General features: G+C 48.7%; 1 protein-coding gene across 1 annotated transcript in view; it reads right to left on the bottom strand.

Moving 5' to 3' along the window:
- LOC126540857 (phospholipid-transporting ATPase ABCA3-like) overlaps positions 1-15,449 on the bottom strand; it is a 48,419-nt gene extending 32,970 nt beyond the window's left edge. Inside the window, exons 1-7 of the mRNA XM_055076419.2 lie at positions 15,387-15,449; positions 14,445-14,452; positions 13,121-13,331; positions 5,968-6,127; positions 3,706-3,965; positions 1,976-2,172; positions 374-668 (exon numbers count right to left, since the gene is read on the bottom strand). Of these exons, the coding sequence (XP_054932394.2) occupies positions 374-668; positions 1,976-2,172; positions 3,706-3,965; positions 5,968-6,127; positions 13,121-13,331; positions 14,445-14,452; positions 15,387-15,449 (1,194 nt within the window). The remainder of the gene's footprint in view (positions 1-373; positions 669-1,975; positions 2,173-3,705; positions 3,966-5,967; positions 6,128-13,120; positions 13,332-14,444; positions 14,453-15,386) is intronic.
- Positions 15,450-18,322: the final 2,873 nt, after the last annotated feature.

An 18,322-nucleotide genomic window follows, 5' to 3' on the forward strand; every position in this document is an offset into this window, starting at 1 on the left:
AACCGTTTTGCATGCGTCAACGTAAACAACCGGAACACTATACCAAAAACTTCCTATAAATCCAACAATACACAATGATTGCGCATGTGGGCTGAGGTTAATTTCTTTGCTGCCTTTAGGAAACTATATGTGCTTGGGAATATAGAAACATAAAACGTAATACTGCGCTTTCTCTTCCACAAACGATTTCAAGAATGGTTGAAGCTCCAAGTACGAAGGTTAGAGAAGTCCATGTACTAAGCGTCATTCTCATGGCAATGAAACGATCGCAGTCCCATGGATTCCTTCCTCTTGTGGCTTTTGTGGGCAACTCTACGCGGCGCATACAGCTACGAGAACAGACGCACGTCACTATTGTTCTCTCATGTCCTACCTGCGACGCCCTCTCGGTGATGGGGAAAAGCACAAAATTGCTGCACATCAGGCTGGACACCATGGGAAAGAAGATGGAGCGGAGCACCTTGGGCAGCAGCTCGCGGTAAGCGCCTGGGCTCTTCTCCTCCTCCACGTCATCGGCGGCTATATTGACGCCGTAGTCGAGCACCGTCACCTCGAAGTTGAACAGGGCGTCGTTTTTGCCAGAGACGTAGCGCAGACGTGCGTTGTTGAATAGCGTCAGGACTAGTAGAGCCACGTGCTGAATCTCGCCGTTGTACCAGAGCACCGTCCTGCGAAGGCACAGTGGCCGCGGAACGACAAAACGTTTCAGCTTAGCAGGGTTGCGCATGGTTAGGCCTAGCATTGCCTTATTAGTATTTTTTTTAATTATGGGGTTTTGCGCGCCAAAACCAATTTCTGATTATGAGGCACGCCGTAGTGGAGGACTCCAGAAATTTCGACTACCTGGGGTTCTTTAACGTGCACCTGAATCTAAGCACACGGGTGTTTTCGGATTTCGCCCCCATCGAAATGCGGCCGCCGTGGGCGGGATTCGATCCCGTGACCTCGTGCTAAGCAGCCCAACACATTAGTATTCCTGTGTTCATATGTCTCTTATATTGGTACGATGACCCGAATCGTATATTTTTTTAATAGATGTCTCCCTAAAGCGCCACTGCGCCGACATTTCTTGTCCTTAACTTAGGTTTGTTGTGGTTGAATCAATATTAAACGACGATGTAAGTACATGTGCGGACAGAAAGAAGCATTTAGAAGATAGGAGCTGTGGCCGAATTCTATATCGATGCCCCGTAGCGGCCTCGAGGAGGAAGAAACTAGATCGCTCATGCACTCGGCCCAGTGCTGATAGCCAGCTTGCGCACGACGGTCAGTTCCTTTGTCCATTCACCGCAGCCCCTCTGCGCTGTACACTTGCTAGACTGACGGAGCTGATACTAGCTATACAGCGTGCAGCTGTTTGTGGAGGCTGAACCTAATTGGCTCGAATGCGCCACTATATACACACGCCCCCGTGACACAAGCAATTGCGGCGATACGCTATCAGCGCCATCGCGGTAGTCGGCGTTCAGCAGCAGTAGCAGCGATCGATGCTCAGGTGTAAAGAAACAGATCCAAAGGTGTGAGAGGGCTATCTGCGCCAGCCTGTGCGAATGCATTGTGCCGTTTATAGCTTGCCCTCGAGGACAAGAGAGTGCGCGGGGATGCAGTTAGGATGCAGCTTTTGTGTTCCAGATAAATTTGTGCCGACCTGTACAGTCCCCGCAGAAAGTTTGCGGTGAAAAGTTGCTGTAACTCTGCGTGAAAAGTTTGCGGCTTCCAGCCGACAAGGTAGTACAAGACATGCATCTAGATACAACTATAAAACACCCACAAGTCCGGGCCACGTGCCCGTGCTCAGGAAATATGCTGTATTTTTCTGAGATCGCGCACCCCGTAAACTCGGCTGCTCACAAGGATAATGCAAAATGGCGTTCTAGGAACAGTTTAGTGAACTACAATTTCTGTCGCTTTCCGTGTTTGCGCTATTCGGGTCTTGAACGCGCATGTTTGCGGTATCGTGACGTAAAGAGCGTACCTCCCTTGTTCCAGCAGCTGCAGTACGAAGTGCGTCCTGAAGACGTACTGACGCAAATCATCGTTCCCTATGCTAAGGAGTAAATCTTCCACGTTTTGGTCGGGCAGGAGGATGTCTACGTGGGTGGTATCCGGGTGTAACATGGGCTGGACGTACTCAATGTAAAACGCTCCATCTTGCGTAACTTGGGCGAAGCCCTGAAAAAAGAAAAAAGAAGTTGGACGACGCGCTGGAAGATGGCTGTTCATTGATCGCTTATGCAAGAATGTTTGTTACGCATAGCTCCAATAAAAAAAAAAGCTAGAAAGAAAACCGCTTAAAACTAAGAGCGAAAAATGTTAAGCCTAACTTTCACAGCCGCTACTGACGCCTGTAACTGCACTCAGTACAAAGCACGTATCGGTAGACCTAGAAGAGCCGACTCTGCTAGCTACACGATAAGAATATGGTGTTTCTACAGACATAAACAGCTATAAATCCACGTCAATGGTGACGTCGACATCTGCAAAGCTGACTCCATAGAAACATTAATTTGAGAAAACATTCAAGCTGGCTCTGCCGGCTTTTAATGCGCAAACCTACCTGAACTAGCGGAGCTCGCACATGATGCAACCGCCATTGGCTTGGATAAACATTTTTAGCCAACATCACTGTACTAAAACATTTGTAGCAATTTATGTAAACTGCCGGCATTTAGGACAGGGCGCATGTTTGAAGAGCAGTGGTAAGAATAAATTTTTGAAGCGCTCATTAAACAAGGGTGCCTAAAGCTACACTTCAACGACACAAATACAATGAATGTCTATTTCATTTACCTTTGTTTTAATGCTATTTCAGTTATTACTGTTCATAGTATTACGGTCTATCAGCTAAAGTGGAAACTTTAGTATTGCGGAATAATTCTATTAAGACTAACTTCCATAAGAGGAACAGATTTTCATGGTTCCTTCGAGTTCTTAACGGTAGTGTACCGTATAGAAGACTTGCATAATACGCTAGACTTAGTGCACAGTTGCTTTCGCTGAATCGAAACTGGTCCGTACTCAAAATGCATCAAATTAGCGCAGACATAGGCAGTATTTACAAAACGTTTCTTCTAGAATCGTTAGTTAGAGCAAATGCCTGCCAGTCTGATGCAGGCCATATTGCACGCGTGTGAACATTGTTAACATATATGTTAAGAGTACTTACGAACGAAAATCCGTACGAGTTCGGTCTGAGTTTAGCTCCACCTTTGAGGTATCCTTCCTCAAACTTTTGAGAAAATGCATTGACACGCGCCGTGGTGGCTTAGGGGTTATGGCATTGCACTGCTAAGCCAGAGGACACGTCATTATGTGTCTCACACGAAGCCACTGCCTCACACTATCGCGGAGATCGCGAACTCGACGAAATGAATTGATACTACAACCTATGAAAGGAATTGATTTGAATGCAAAGAACCCTGTGCAAGCTAAGTCCCTGTACGAAGCCGCGAACAACTGTGGTAAAAGGAGGTCACGATTAAACCCAAAATATGCGCACGGCCGTGCACAGCGAAAAGTGGCAGCAGCGGTGGCGAGGCAATGTCGCAGTCCGTCCTCAGATGTGCTTGTACAGTCTTTCTTATCTACCGAAAGATCCCCAATGTGGCACTAGCGAAGCAAAAATAAATGGGGTGCCTCCAGCTCTCCAAGGCAGAGGATGTGCTGCCTAGTGGACCACGTGAAGAAAAAAAAAAAACTTCTTACGTTGGCCTTGCCGACCAGCTCGATGAAGGTGTAGGAGAGCGTATTGCCCACATGTTGGGTGACAACTTCGCTGCGGTACAGTGCTACGCCCTCGAAGGTGAACAGCAGCCAGAGCAGCATCATAGGCAGCAGCCAACTGAACAGCGGCACCTTCAGCTGCCGAGAGACGCAAATGGCTCGCTTGCAGAACATCGCCCACATGCGGCCCGCGGGCCCCGGGTTTGAGGACACCGTGTTCGCCATCACGTTGACTAAGGACTCTGCACACAGAGAAGACCGGCGCTTTAAATTGAGGTTTAAGCTCTGAAAAGGGGAATTCGTTGCTCTGCACAAAAAAGTAGGTTAGCAGCTGGTTTCGAAGAAGGCGCGTGTTGTCGGTAAATAATGTTCTTTATGAGGTATGGAGTGAACACCAAATTAAAAACATTACACCTTCTTTGTACATGTTCCTGTATCGTGTCTTGTGGTTTCTTGCGCGATAAGCCGCAATACCAAAAAACCAAAAAACAAAACAAAAAGAAACTTAGACGAGTTTACACATAAGATGCAGTGTTATTGGAAGCACGTTACTGCTGGTGTACGCGTGAGACGTGGCACAGACTTGCGGAGCGCCTTGCACGCAAGTATTCTGAAGACGAACACAATTGTCTTTGTGCTTCTCATTAGATGACACGTGACAGTGTTGCGCCCGGCACACACGAGAGTTCACTCCCCCTGAGCCCCGCATTGGCAGCTATATACGCAAGTTTGTCAATAAGCAACACGATTACGCTTTCGCGCCAAAAATATTAAGCACAAGAAGCACGTGGGTCAGCCTCTTGTCAGGTTGACAATTGATAAAGGTGGCCAACCTTGCATTTAAATATGATTTTAGGATGATGCAGAAGATCCTAGTCGTACTTTGCATGCTCTGGCTTTCTCTTCTATTAGTCATATATTTTATGGCATTTTACCGCTTCGTAAATATATCTAGGGGATCAATTTTCCCGCTGAAACATTTCATCTGGGCGTACTCGGTGAAATGAGCGTCTGCCGTCCGATGCATGCGACTCTAGAAAGAGTAATTCCCCAGAAGCACTGTTACCCTGCTGCTCCTATTAGACGAGGACGTAGGGCTTTTTACAATATGTTAGCTATTATTGCGCTTGAGAGGGACTGTCGAAAACAGGTGTGTAGATCCTTAGTGAAGTACGTTATAAAACGACACATACATAGAACTTAAGCTTTAACTCGTAGACAGACTATCCCAGCTTGGCTTCGGTCGTTTTTATACAGAAGCTTGCTTGTTGGCACCTCCGGTTTCATCATGGCTCCTTCACTGTGAAGTCCAGCCTAGCATGCTCCAAAAACAGCCAGTCGCTAGTGTGACGTGAGCTCAAGCGTGGTGTTTGTGGCCGCACTACTGTTGTGGACGCACACTTGTCTGCCTGATGCTTATAGAGGTGCCTGCACTCACGAAAGGCGTTTGTAGTCCACTCGAGGGTCAGCACTGCGCATGTGCTTCAGCAGCAGCATATGGCTTTTTGACAAGAAGTCGTGACGGCGAGTATGAGGGCGTGAGTATGGTTATGAGTATGTATCAGTATGAGTACGAGTGTTCTGGTTTCCGTACCGCCTTGAAAGGGTGAGTGAACGTTTCAAACATTCTGAAAGCTGTTTCGGAGTGCGGTCCTAGGCGCAAAGGAGCGTCATTATTATGGTTGTTGTGAACTGTGTAGAAAGCAATTACAGCTTGGAATATTAAAGGGGAGATGAACAGTGTTGGCCGTAATGAACCTATAGCACTGAAAAAGCTAGCAAATGTCTGTTTTGTTTCCGAGTATGCTCTAATTTACATAAGGGACAGTAAATTCAACACTTTGGTTAAAGTATGTTTTTTTATGTTTTTGTGGGAAATTCAGAGGGACATCTCAGGATACCGAAAAGTTTCCGAAAACGATGCATTTGTGCCACGTTCACGTAAGCTAACCGTGGATGCACTTTACAGGTAAAGAATTGAAATCAGGTTGGCGACGGGTGCTTCGGCGTGTTTAGTAGTTACATTTCGACTGTACATTCTGTCTTACATTTGTCTGTTTGCTTGTAGGACATTGAAGCCTGTGTTGTCACGTTCCTTCTCCGCATTTTTCGTTTGCGAACGAAAACTGTTGCAAGGAAAGCGCTATACTACGAGTCCGTCCAGTTGTCGGTTTCTCGGTGAGCAACAGCCTGCGCACGACCTCCTATGGCTGCGGATAAAGTCTGCGCTGAGCAAGAACTAACCCTTGGTTTCGATCATGGACGCCTCATCCTTGCTGAGTTCCGTATGTTTCTGGTGCTGCAGGTGGTGCTCTTCGCCGACGCGGATGAGCACGTCTTCCAGCGACGTCACCGTCATGCCGAGCGATTCGATGCCCAAGGCCTTGCTCTGCTTCTCGATGTCCTAAAACGTGAACAGTAATTTACTCTCCCTGTTTCGTACGCTACAAAGAGCTATTCAATATGACAATATGTACCTTGTCACCGCTTCTCATAATTTGGCTCTGTTGAATGCAATTTGGGGGAAATTGTGAGTGTTCGTTCTGACAGCAATGAATGGGCAAGATACCTTGAAGCGCATAGTGTCATTTGGGCAGGGAAAGTGGAAGCTAGGTTTTGACCTAAGTAAAACAAAAGGAAGCGACATGAATTCAGAAAACAGTAAGCGAGTTGCTGTCACAGCCGGATTAAGACGAAGATAACTTACGCTGTGGGCTCGCACGTAATGGCCAAATCATTGTCTAGAGGAGCGACGGAGTAGCGAGATATTACTACTATGAAAGGAAAATGAAAAACTGCATTCTGGGATGCTGGGGAATTCATGGACGTATAGAATCGGCACGATGGGTGTATGACGTACAACAGTGAGTACTCTGGGCGTTCCAGCCTGGCTCATTGTAGGGGCGTGAAGCGATGCCGTAGTTTGGGAGGATAGACAATAAAGTAACTCGGTTCACGGGTGATAAGTCTTCCACATCATTTGCTGAATAATATGTGGCATGACCCGGCGAACATAACTTGTTGCCCACGTACAAATGGAAAACAGCTTCATCTTTGGCTAGTTCTATCGAAATACATGTTCAGTTCAGTCACGTTAAAGCCCTTACAGCAGGTTTATTATCACGGACATAAAGTGCATCTATATTAGTGTTGCGACGCGCAGAAGTACAGTCGCATGCAATATGAGCTGCAGCACGGTAGCCCATGTTCAAAAGGACACCAAAACCGTACGGCGGCCGCGACACGCGAATAACTGGAGGACTGAACACCCTTACAATTGCTCGTATTTATTACACCACGTTTTCGTATGCAGGCGCCGCCGTTCAGTCTTGAGGCCCTTTTCTGCACGTACACCATGTTACAGCTCAGATTGCACGCGACTGTACATCCATGAAGCAACAGTTCAAACCATGTGAAAAAAAAAAGGTCATGCATTCAAAACAAACTGGTACCAATTGCTGTATGTAGGCTATTGAATGAAGCGGAAAAGTTTATTAGAAAATATCACTAACGTCGGAATAAATAAGGCGGCATGTCTTCCACGCCTTTAGTTCGTTAGGAAAGCGGATAACGACATTTTGTTCGAAACGCTTGTAGATAATTCAAGGCGAAAAAGTAAGTTGACATACCTTTGTGCTTGGGAGGATAGTCTTAGATTGGGTGACCAAGATTTTACAAATTCACTTTAGCTGAGTGTAGGGTAAGCTACGCATACACGAAATGATTTTGTATCCTATAGGGGCCTTGCAGATCTGCATTCCAGAGTGGTGATGTATGTATTGTTGTCCACTTACAGAACTGTAAACTCCGAGTTCTCACTAAGAGAAAAGAAAGATATGTTGGCATTTTGGCCAGGTGGTTCCTATAAAGAAAATAAGCTTTCAACATTTACACCGCTCAATGTTTCTTAAATGTAACATATCTTGCTCCAATATGTGTAGCAGCTGAATATATTCCCGCATTTTACACGCATTCGAACAGGAGAGGCTAGAGTTTAAACACTAACTTTCACCACGGTCAAGCCAAGGAAAAGATCCGAGAGGCAAAGAAGCGGCGTACGGATTACTGAAGCTGACTTTCGGGATACCATTTTTCAACGACTTCAGTTGCGAAGTACAATCTCACAGGCTTGATTCTGGACGCTGGAGCTGCATTATGCTACAGGCGGTATGCAAAAACTTTCATGTGGTATGTTTTGCGTTGTTACGTTTCGCCTACGACGCGCGGTATAGCCGGCGCGGATGCAACGGACGCCGGGGCTTCGTTCAAAGCGGCGGACATTTTGGCCCGTTCGGAGCTGCCGCAAAGCCTCCTTGCCAAGCGCGTCCAGGCGTGTTTCAGTGCCACGTGTCTTCGTGTGTGCGTGTGTGTGTGTGTGCCCACGCTTGTCAAAGCGCGGCAGCCGGGGAGAGGAGCTTCCCAAGTGTGAAGCGAGGAGGTCTGTCCGGCGCCGGCAAGGCGGATGCGTCACTACACTCGTCTCAACTTGTCTCTCAGCTCGTCCGTGCCCCCCCATCACGTGGTCTCGTCACGAGGCCTTCCTCTTGCCCTCAACTCCGAGAGTATAAGAGCAGCTGCCCCCGGACGCCGGGAGAGAGGCTCCGATTTCTTCCGTTGAGTTACGTGCTCTCCCGTCTCTCCACTTCGGTCGACCTGACCGCCCGCTCTTTTGCGATGTTAGAATAAACAAGTTGTTCTGTTACCAGTCGACTCATGCTTTGCCGGGAAGTTCGGATGCTTCCAGTTGTGCCCCAGGCCGCCAGGCCAACGCTACCCTTGGGGCTTGCGACCCATTTGCAACAACGGGCGTCAGCGCTGAGATTACAACAACTCGTGCCAGCGGTGCGATTACAACAACTGGCTGGTAGCGGTGAGATCGCGACAACGGAGGCCAGCAGCGAAGAGATGCGGTTGACTGTATGCTGAGCAGCACAACGACCATCCGGGAGCAGTGCAACGAGCCCTGTGTGATGGCTGGTTGCCTGCAGCGGAACGACTGCGCTGAATTCTTGGCTGCGAGGTTTGGTGAGTGCGGGACTTTCTTCTTCTGAGTTTTGCCAGGCTTTTGTTAGTGTCAGAAACAGAGCTGGTAATTGTGGTTGTCGTTGCTGCCGGGTTAGTTTGCGGCAAGACAATAGTAGGCAGTAGAGAAAGCAGCATTCAGAGCAGCCATGGATTTGAAGTCGTTGCGCAAACCGAAATTGCTGGAGCTTGCAAGAGAGTTGGGTCTGGATGTCTCAGAAAAACTCAGAAAACCAGAACTGCTAAGGGCTATTCTTGAGTTAGAAGCGGAGGATGACGAGCTGTCGGAATGCCTTGAGACCATTGAGGAGAGGGCAAAAAGACAGGAGCGCGAACTTAAAGAACAGAAAGAGAGACAGGAGCGTGAACTTAAAGAACAGAAAGAGAGACAGGAGCGTGAACTTAAAGAACAGAAAGAGAGACAGGAGCGTGAACTTAAAGAACAGAAAGAGAAAGATGAGCGCGAACGAAAAGAGCAGAAAGAAAAAGAAGAGCGCGACCGTCAACACGCTTTGGAAATGAAGCGTCTCGAGGTAGAGATGGAACGCGCTCGTAATGGAAGTCAGGCACACGGTGCAGGAGAACGAGTATCGTTCAAAATGACTGATTTGATGCGGCCGTTTAAGCTTGGAGAGGACATTGGTTTGTTCCTGGTGAACTTTGAGCGAACGTGCGAGAAGCAGGGGTTCTCTCGGGAAACGTGGCCACAGCGCTTGCTCACTTTGCTACCCGGCGAGGCGGCCGACGTAGTCGCTCGCTTGAAGAGAGAGGAGGCAGAGGATTTCGACCAAGTGAAATCGAGTCTGCTAAAAAAGTACAGGCTGTCAGCGGAGGCGTTCCGTCGGAAGTTTCGGGAAAATGAGAAAGGCAGAAGTGAGTCATATACAGAGTTTGCCTACAGGCTAATGTCAAACATGCAGGAGTGGCTCAAAGAAGAGAAAGCGTTTGGTGACAACGAGAAAGTTCTGCAGTGTTTCGGGCTGGAACAGTTTTATAGTCGGTTACCTGAGAACGTGCGGTACTGGGTCTTGGATAGGCCAGACGTTAGTACGGTGGCTAGAGCCGCTGAGCTAGCCGAGGAGTTTGTGACGCGTCGGGCTCGCGGAGCTAAGGACGGTCAAAAGGGTGAATTTGGCTCCAAGTTTGAGAGGCCAAAGTTCACACCCATGAGAAAACGGTTCGAGACGAGGCAAGCGCGCGTGTGTTATACGTGCCAGAAGCCGGGTCACTTTTCGGCGCAGTGTCCGACCGAACGTAAGGAGACGGCGGCAGCCGAAGCCGAACGCAGAAAGCGGTTCGAGGCGAGGCAAGCGCGCGTGTGTTATACGTGCCAGAAGCCGGGTCACTTTTCGGCGCAGTGTCCAGAAACAAAAACAAAAGTCGTGTTTTTGTCATTATGCAGCACTGACGAGAACATGAAGCTTCTCGAGCCTTACATGCGAGACCTCCTCGTGAACGGGAAAGAGTGCCGAGTGCTTCGCGATTCCGCAGCTACGATGGATGTAGTTCACCCCTCTTACGTAGAACCCGATATGTTCACGGGCGAGTACGCATGGATCAAGCAAGCCGTGGAAGCTCATAGCGTGTGTCTGCCCGTAGCAAAAGTGCTTATTGAAGGACCTTTCGGAGCGCTTGAGACGGAGGCCGCAGTGTCATCTATGCTGCCCCCCCAGTACCCGTACCTATTTTCGAACAGGTCCGATCACCTCCTGCGCGAGAAGGGGCTTTTGTTTGGTGAGGCTAGCGTTCAGGCCTTAACCAGATCGAAGGTTCGGGAGCTCGCTGCAAAGGCGGTAGTTACGGGGCCGACGTTGTCGAACAATGAAAAAGGGTCAGAGGCGCAGCAAGCTGATATTCAGAGCACGCCCGAACTGAATAAAATTGAGCCTGTAGCGTTAAAGGCACCAGATACTGGAGAGGAAATTCCCGATGCGGGAAAGTTAGAAGAGCTATCTGCAGATTTGCTCATCGCGCCTACGTCAGACGGACTTAATAGGTTGCTAAAAGTCAGCCGGTCGGCTTTGATAGCCGAGCAAAAAAAGGATGGCAGCCTAGAGAACATACGCTGCAATGTCAAGGAAGGTATCGCCAAGAAAAATGCTCGTTTTGTGGAAAGAGGTGGGGTCCTGTACCGGAAGTATCTAGACCGCAGGGGAGTGGAGTTCGATCAGCTGATCGTGCCTCAGTGCTACCGTCAGGATCTGTTGCGCTTGTCGCATGGGGGTTCGTGGTCCGGACACCTAGGAGTTAAGAAAACTAAGGACCGTCTCTTGCAAGAGTACTATTGGCCAGGGTGTTTTCGGGACGCAGACCACTTTGTGAGGACATGTGACACCTGTCAGCGGGTGGGCAAACCAGGGGACAAATCGAGGGCGCCGTTGAAGTTGGTACCTATCATTACGGAGCCTTTTAGACGGTTCGTTATTGATACAGTGGGACCTCTGCCGGTAACAGCCACGGGGTACAGACACATTTTGACTGTGATCTGCCCAGGGACAAAGTTCCCTGAAGCAGTGCCGCTTAAAGAACTCAGCTCAGTTGAGATAGTCAATGCACTACTGTCCATATTTGCGCGAGTTGGCTTTCCTGCGGAAATCCAGTCAGATCAGGGCACGGTGTTTACGAGCGCTTTGACGACAGCCTTTCTCGAAAGGTGCGGGGTAAAGCTGTTACACAGCTCAGTGTACCACCCACAGTCGAATTCCGTTGAAATGCTCCACTCCGTCATGAAGCGCGTGTTGAGAGAATTGTGTTTTGAACAACAAACTGACTGGGAGCTGTGTCTGCCTGGGGTGATGTTTGCATTAAGGACCGCGCCGCATGCGGCTACGGGGTTTTCGCCAGCTGAGCTAGTGTACGGTCGCTCGCTGCGTTCTCCGCTTCGCATGCTTCGAGACGGATCACTGCCCTCTCCAATGGCTGCAGACCATCTCTTCCACAAATGGCCGCCTCCTGCGCTGGAGCCTCGCTTTGCAACAACATTCCTTTGAGGTGCGTTACAAAAAGGGGAGTCTCAACGGTAACGCCGATGGCTTAAGTCGAAGCCCCTAACGTGGGAATCAGCCTCAAATTTGTTTGTTACTGATGTTTTTCTTCCTGAGGCAGGATTTTTAACATATTGCTTTTGTGTAGTGTTTCAAAGTGATGTGCTTTCTAGTGCAATTTTTCAATTTGTGGATGTGTTCTGAGTGCTGCAAAACTACTGTAAGGAACTAGGCAGTAGTATAAAAGGGGAAAGAGCCTGGCAGGGCTTAGTGAGGGTTGTGCCGTGCTTGCGGACTGAGCGGTTGAGTTTCGGCGTAGTTCTAACGCTTGCCGGGAACGAGCACAAAAATGTCAACTCTCCCGAAGTCACTTTGCAGTGTCCTGTGTTAACCTGAACGAGAAAACGAGGCCTTCTCTGTGCGCTGAGCTCAAGAAACGCCGAAGGACGACCGACTTCGGTTATGAGCATCATCAAGCGACATCCCTCCGGACAGCGGATGCAGTCCCCTGACCATCGGGATCTCCTTCCCCCGGTGGGGCGGTCTGTTACGTTTCGCCTACGACGCGCGGTATAGCCGGCGCGGATGCAACGGACGCCGGGGCTTCGTTCAAAGCGGCGGACATTTTGGCCCGTTCGGAGCTGCCGCAAAGCCTCCCCGCCAAGCGCGTCCAGGCGTGTTTCAGTGCCGCGTGTCTTCGTGTGTGCGTGTGTGTGCCCACGCTTGTCAAAGCGCGGCAGCCGGGGAGAGGAGCTTCCCAAGTGTGAAGCGAGGAGGTCTGTCCGGCGCCGGCAAGGCGGATGCGTCACTACACTCGTCTCAACTTGTCTCTCAGCTCGTCCGTGCCCCGCCGTCACGTGGTCTCGTCACGAGGCTTTCCTCTTGCCCTCAACTCCGAGAGTATAAGAGCAGCTGCCCCCGGACGCCGGGAGAGAGGCTCCGATTTCTTCCGTTGAGTTACGTGCTCTCCCGTCTCTCCACTTCGGTCGACCTGACCGCCCGCTCTTTTGCGATGTTAGAATAAACAAGTTGTTCTGTTACCAGTCGACTCATGCTTTGCCGGGACCTTCGGATGCTTCCAGTTGTGCCCCAGGCCGCCAGGCCAACGCTACCCTCGGGGCTTGCGACCCATTTGCAACAACGGGCGTCAGCGCTGCGCTGAGATTGCAACAACTCGTGCCAGCGGTGCGATTCCAACAGCGTGTTAAAAAAAAGATTACGCGGTCAAAATAATGCAGAGTGGTAAGCGCCGGTGCTTTCGTAGCCTGAGTGTTTTGTAGCATTCAACTCAATGAATGAGTGAATGAATTCTTCAATCAAATATTCGACCGTTTAATGAATTAATCAGTCAAGGTTCTACTGAAATGCGTGTTGACGCTAGTTGAACTCACACGGAACATAGTGACGATGCCTTTAGTGGAGACTATTTGGCCCAAGAGGAAGACGGCCTCGTTGATGGAGTCGCTCTGCAGTCTCGCCTTGGGCGCATACTTTCGCAGAAGCGTCTCGATGTTATCCACGTCGCACTTGGGGAGCTTATGGATTAGCATCCGGTAGCCCGTGCCGAATCGCTGCTTTAGGAAGGTTGGCGAGCCGGCACAACTGAAAGATAAACGAGATTCTCTTTTAGGTTTTCAAACATGCACGGCAGACGAAAAGGTATGTTAAGTGACGTCTTCCTCCCTAAGAAGGGAAACATTAAAGAACTGAAGAATTATAGGCCCATTATGGAGGTACGGTTTTGCTTTCAGTATTGCGTAAAATATTCACCAAGGCAATTTCCAATAGAATCATGGAATCAGGGCAACACTTGAGTACACCAAGCGAACAGGCTGGCTTCACAAGGGGCATTATACAATGGACCCCCCCCCCCCCTCCCCATGCATGCTATCAGTCATAGAATCGATAAAGCCGCGGAATACAACCAACCTCTCTATATGGCTTACATAGAATGTGAAATGGCATTTGATTCAGTAGAGATACCAGCAGTAATCAAAAATTTAATTATGAAGTTTTTTTTGTGCCGAAACCACTATCTGATTTTGAGGCGCGCTGCAGTGGGGGGGGGGGGGGGGGTCGAGGCTCCGGAAATTTGGACCACATGGGGTACTTTGACGTGCACCTAAATCTAAGTAGACGGGTGTTCTCGCATTTCGCCCCCATCTTAATGCGGCCGCCGTGGCCGGAAATGGAAGCATTGCGTAATAGGAGAGTACAGGAAGCATACGTGATTACCTCGGCAAATATCTGCAAAGACTCCACAGCTACCCTAATTCTCCACAAGAAAAGTGAAAGGAAAAATACCTGCCAAGAAAAGGGTCAGACAAGGAGACATGATCTGCGCAATGCGGATATCATGTCTGTATGTATACTTCTAAACACTGTATGTTTCTAAACTGTATGTATACTTCTAAACACTGAATAATTCTAAACACTGTATGTTTAGAAGTATTCAAACTATTAGACTGGGAAAGATTAGAACGGAGGATCAACGGATCGGTTTGCAGGTAGATGGCCTTGTCTTGCTGAGCAATACTGTGGATAATTGCAACTATAGATTGGGGGCCTTAACCGCGAAATAAGAGTGGGGTTGAAGATTAATATGCAGAAGACGAAAATAATGTCACACAGGCTCGCAAGCGAACAGGAATTCGTGATCGGCCGTCAGCCTCGAGAATGTGTGCAGGAGTAAGCTTATCTAGGTGAAATACTCACATGCGACCCTGGCCGTGAGAAGGAAGCTTACAGAAGAATGAAAATGGGTAGGAGAGCGCACGGCAGGCATCACAAGAACATTGCTGAGAGCTTATCGCTATCCTTATAAAGCAAAGTGCATCATCTTTATATTATAGCGGTAGTAACGTACGGCGCAGAAACAGAAACTTCGAGGTTAAGAAAGAAGCTTAAGAACAAGGACCGCGGAAAGAGCGATGGAGCGAAAAATGTTAGACGCAACGTTAAGAGACAGGAACAGAGGGGTGTGGATCAGAGAGCAAACGGGGATAGCGGGTATTCTAGTTGGCGTTAGCAGCGACATATAGAGCTGGGGAGGCCATGTAGTGCGTAGGGACCCTCTGGACTTAAAAATGATATTAAGTTTAATATTTGCATCCACAAACTATGTTGGAGATAATTATTGCTACAGTGTCATCGTGTTTTGAAGACTCGCTGTGCATATTAAGAAAGCATGTTCAGAGATGCAAGTCATGAAAGATGCCGAAAAATACGTTTTTGATGCGCTTATCTTTGAGCCTTTTGTCATTGTAACAAACTGCTTCTGCAATCGTCTTCGCTTATTGGGGGCGTGCACAGTGCAAGCTATGAGAAATTACACAAAAAGCGAGGGATCTCCTGTTACATCAGAGGTTGAACACGAAATCGAACACAGCCAAAATTTTCCCGGAGAATTGCAATCGGTAATCATCGCGGTTCAAGATCACATCAGGTCCCGTGTGGTAGCACAAACGCGCGCAGTGATCATATGACCTTTCGCGGCTGGAGAGTATTGTCCACGACTCCCTGACATGTACAAGCGTCCATGTGGTGTGTTGCAAAAATCAAATTTTGCGGATTCAAAGGCACTGTGGAAACAAGTGTCATGAGTAGCCTTTTGCATGCACCTGGACACTTAGCCAAGCGTGGCCTCCGTGATCTCACCCGTACACATTTTGCGTCTCCTAGTGAAAGGTGCGCCGGTGCCACCTCGGAGGCCACAAGCATCGTTTAGATTTGCGCACAGTATTACCAGACGGCAATGTACATTAGTGGAACACAATGCGATGCCAGCAAAAGCTTGTGACGCGACTGTGCATGTGTGACGACAATGGGAACACCACGGCACGACAACAACAACAGCTTGACGACGACGAGATGGGCTCGTTGTCGTAATTGACAACAATGACATAATTGGATCATTTTATTCGTTCGAAGGAACACTGCGACATTCCTAGTTGAGGCCGAGTGCAAATGCGGTTTATTGTCGCATATTGCCTGAAATCACAAGCTGCCGCGAAGGAAAAAAAAATGTCGCAGTTTCGCCTGGAAGGCGAAGCATCGACTGCGATAGCAAATTAGTGGACAGCTATACGAAGGCAGGACAGTAGCTTTATAGGCCGTATAAACCTGTAAACATCGGCATACTAACTAAATTGACAAGGATAGTGCCACGCGCGCACAATCTAACATGAACACGTCTCACTCGATGACTACGGAAACTCCTGATGTTAACATCGCAAAACGTAGACGGGACACGAGACGAGAAGACGACACCACAAGCGATGTCTTTTTTTTTTTTAACAGCGAGAAACGTGTACGTTTTGCGCTGTTAACAGCAGGACAGAAAACAAACAAGCCCAAGCTGCTATTCCAGGGAAACTCGCTGTGAAAACACTGCAGGGAGGAAACGCGTCCACAGCAGCGAGCGAATTGGCCTTCGTACTGTCTTTCGCATAAACGCGAACTACGCCGAAAAAAAAAAAAACGCAGCATGGACTCTACCAGCGGACTCTTCCAAGATACAGCAGCCCGGCCAAGCGCGCGTGGGTGCCCGGGCCGCCAGGAGTGAGCTAGCGCCCTCCCCCCTCCCCCCACCCCCTAAGCCTTGGGCGCGACGGAAGGCGACGCCCATCCTCCCCACTTTCCACCGTTGCGTGCGCAAGATTGAGCCACGATCGCCTCGTCACCCTCGCAAGCCTTCACTCGCACATACAGCATCGGGCACGCCGTGACAATTTTGTCGCCCTGGGAGATTATGAGTAACCTGATGGCGACGGCGAGGGCAGAAATGCGCCTGGAGTGCCCATTTATTCGCTATCGCATTGAAACGGCGGAAACTGGCATGCTCTCGTTATCATAATTCAGCTGTTGCTAAGTGACGTGACCCTTAAGCCAACCGACGCAAAGCGCTAGCTTGAACGAGGGAAGAAGAGTGGTAATGTTCGTACTCACTCAATGCCATGGATCGACCTGCAGCTTAGTAAGTAGAACATAGGGATGTTGTGGTGCAGTATCTGGGTTCGGAAGACACGATCAGTTAAGCTGTACCTCTTTTTTATTCAGCAGCGCGTTGCGTGAGACCTCCCGTTGCGCCTACTCGGCAAAACAGCAGCGAACATCCGTAAAGTGGGAGGTACAGCGAAAAGAGACTTCGTTTTAAAATCTGTTTTTCAAGACTAGTTTCTACGTTTAAGATTCGGAAGAAATATCGCGCAGGAACGTCCACGTAAACATGCAAGATGGGACTTTGAACTCGGCTGCCTAGAACTTCCTGAGTGCTGCCACTCAAAGCATTACTTGGACGGCAGCACGCCACTCAGCAATTCAAAACATAAGTATGAACGTCTGTTACCATTACAGTCACAGAATATCGCCGGCATGCTTGTTTTTCATATTTTCGATTCTCCGTGCTGCAGTTTATGCTACATCAGTTGGATGCTGAATCTATTTCGGTGGCATGCAATTAAAATTTTATCAGTCAAGTTATCAACTGTGCTATTAAGCGCAAGTAAGAAAAAACTTGCCCCAAGAAAATAACGTTTAGAATAGGGACAACTTGTTAAACCAAAAGTGACACACAGAACCGCCGCTGTAACCTTGCATGAACTTTGCATGATATTGCTACCCGCCGTGATTGCTCAGCGGCTATCGTGTTGGGCTGCTGAGCACGAGGCCGCGGGTTCGAATCCCGGTCACGGCGGCCACGTTTCGATGGAGGCGAAAGGCGAAAATAACCGTGTGCTTAGATTTGGGTGCACGTTAAAGAATTCCAGGTGGTCAAAATTTACGGAGTCTTTCACTACGGCGTGCCTCATAATCATAAAGTGGTTTTGGCACGTAAAACCTCATAATTAATTTCTCTTTACGATCTTGCTAACCTGGTGTGATTTATTACTTTCACAAAAGCATGCTGATGAACTGTAATCAAGCCAGATGGCCGAAACAATGTGATGCGCACCGGATGTGGCCGTTGGCTATCACCACTATGCGGTCGCCGAGCACGTCCGCTTCGTCAAGATGCTGGGTCGTGAGAAATACTGCGCAGCTCCGGCGTATCTTAAGGAGCAACTCCCACATCTCTCGGCGGCCATCCGGGTCCATGTTAGACGTGGGCTCGTCCAAGATGATCACCTATGCACGGTTCAGAACGTTTGATTCAGTGGTGCGCTACAGTGATATTGAGCCCAGTGCCCCACGAAACTTTACATAACGTACTCGGGACTGCAAAGACAGCGTTTCAGAATTTGAACGCCACCTCTGTCGCCCATAGCGCCGGCATGCGTGGTAGATAGACCACTCTACTGCTGTTGTTACGAACCATTGAGTTAATTTCAACCCTTAGTGAATATATGAACGACAGTGATATCCACTTAAGGCACGGTTTTTGTGCTAGCTTCAGTGCTACCTGGAGAATACCATCCAATCATCTCGTGGACTGGCTCCAGCGCGTTTTTTTTTTTATAATGTTTTATCATCTACGAGAACGGATGAGAAGTTACGCACGTTATCGTTTCGGATATACGTACGCCGAAAGATGTCAGCACAACAATCATAATTTTGATCGCAGCTGAGATGAACATATGTCAACGAAAGATCGA

The sequence above is a fragment of the Dermacentor andersoni genome, chromosome 2 (assembly GCF_023375885.2).
Source record: "Dermacentor andersoni chromosome 2, qqDerAnde1_hic_scaffold, whole genome shotgun sequence".
NCBI lineage: Eukaryota > Metazoa > Arthropoda > Arachnida > Ixodida > Ixodidae > Dermacentor > Dermacentor andersoni.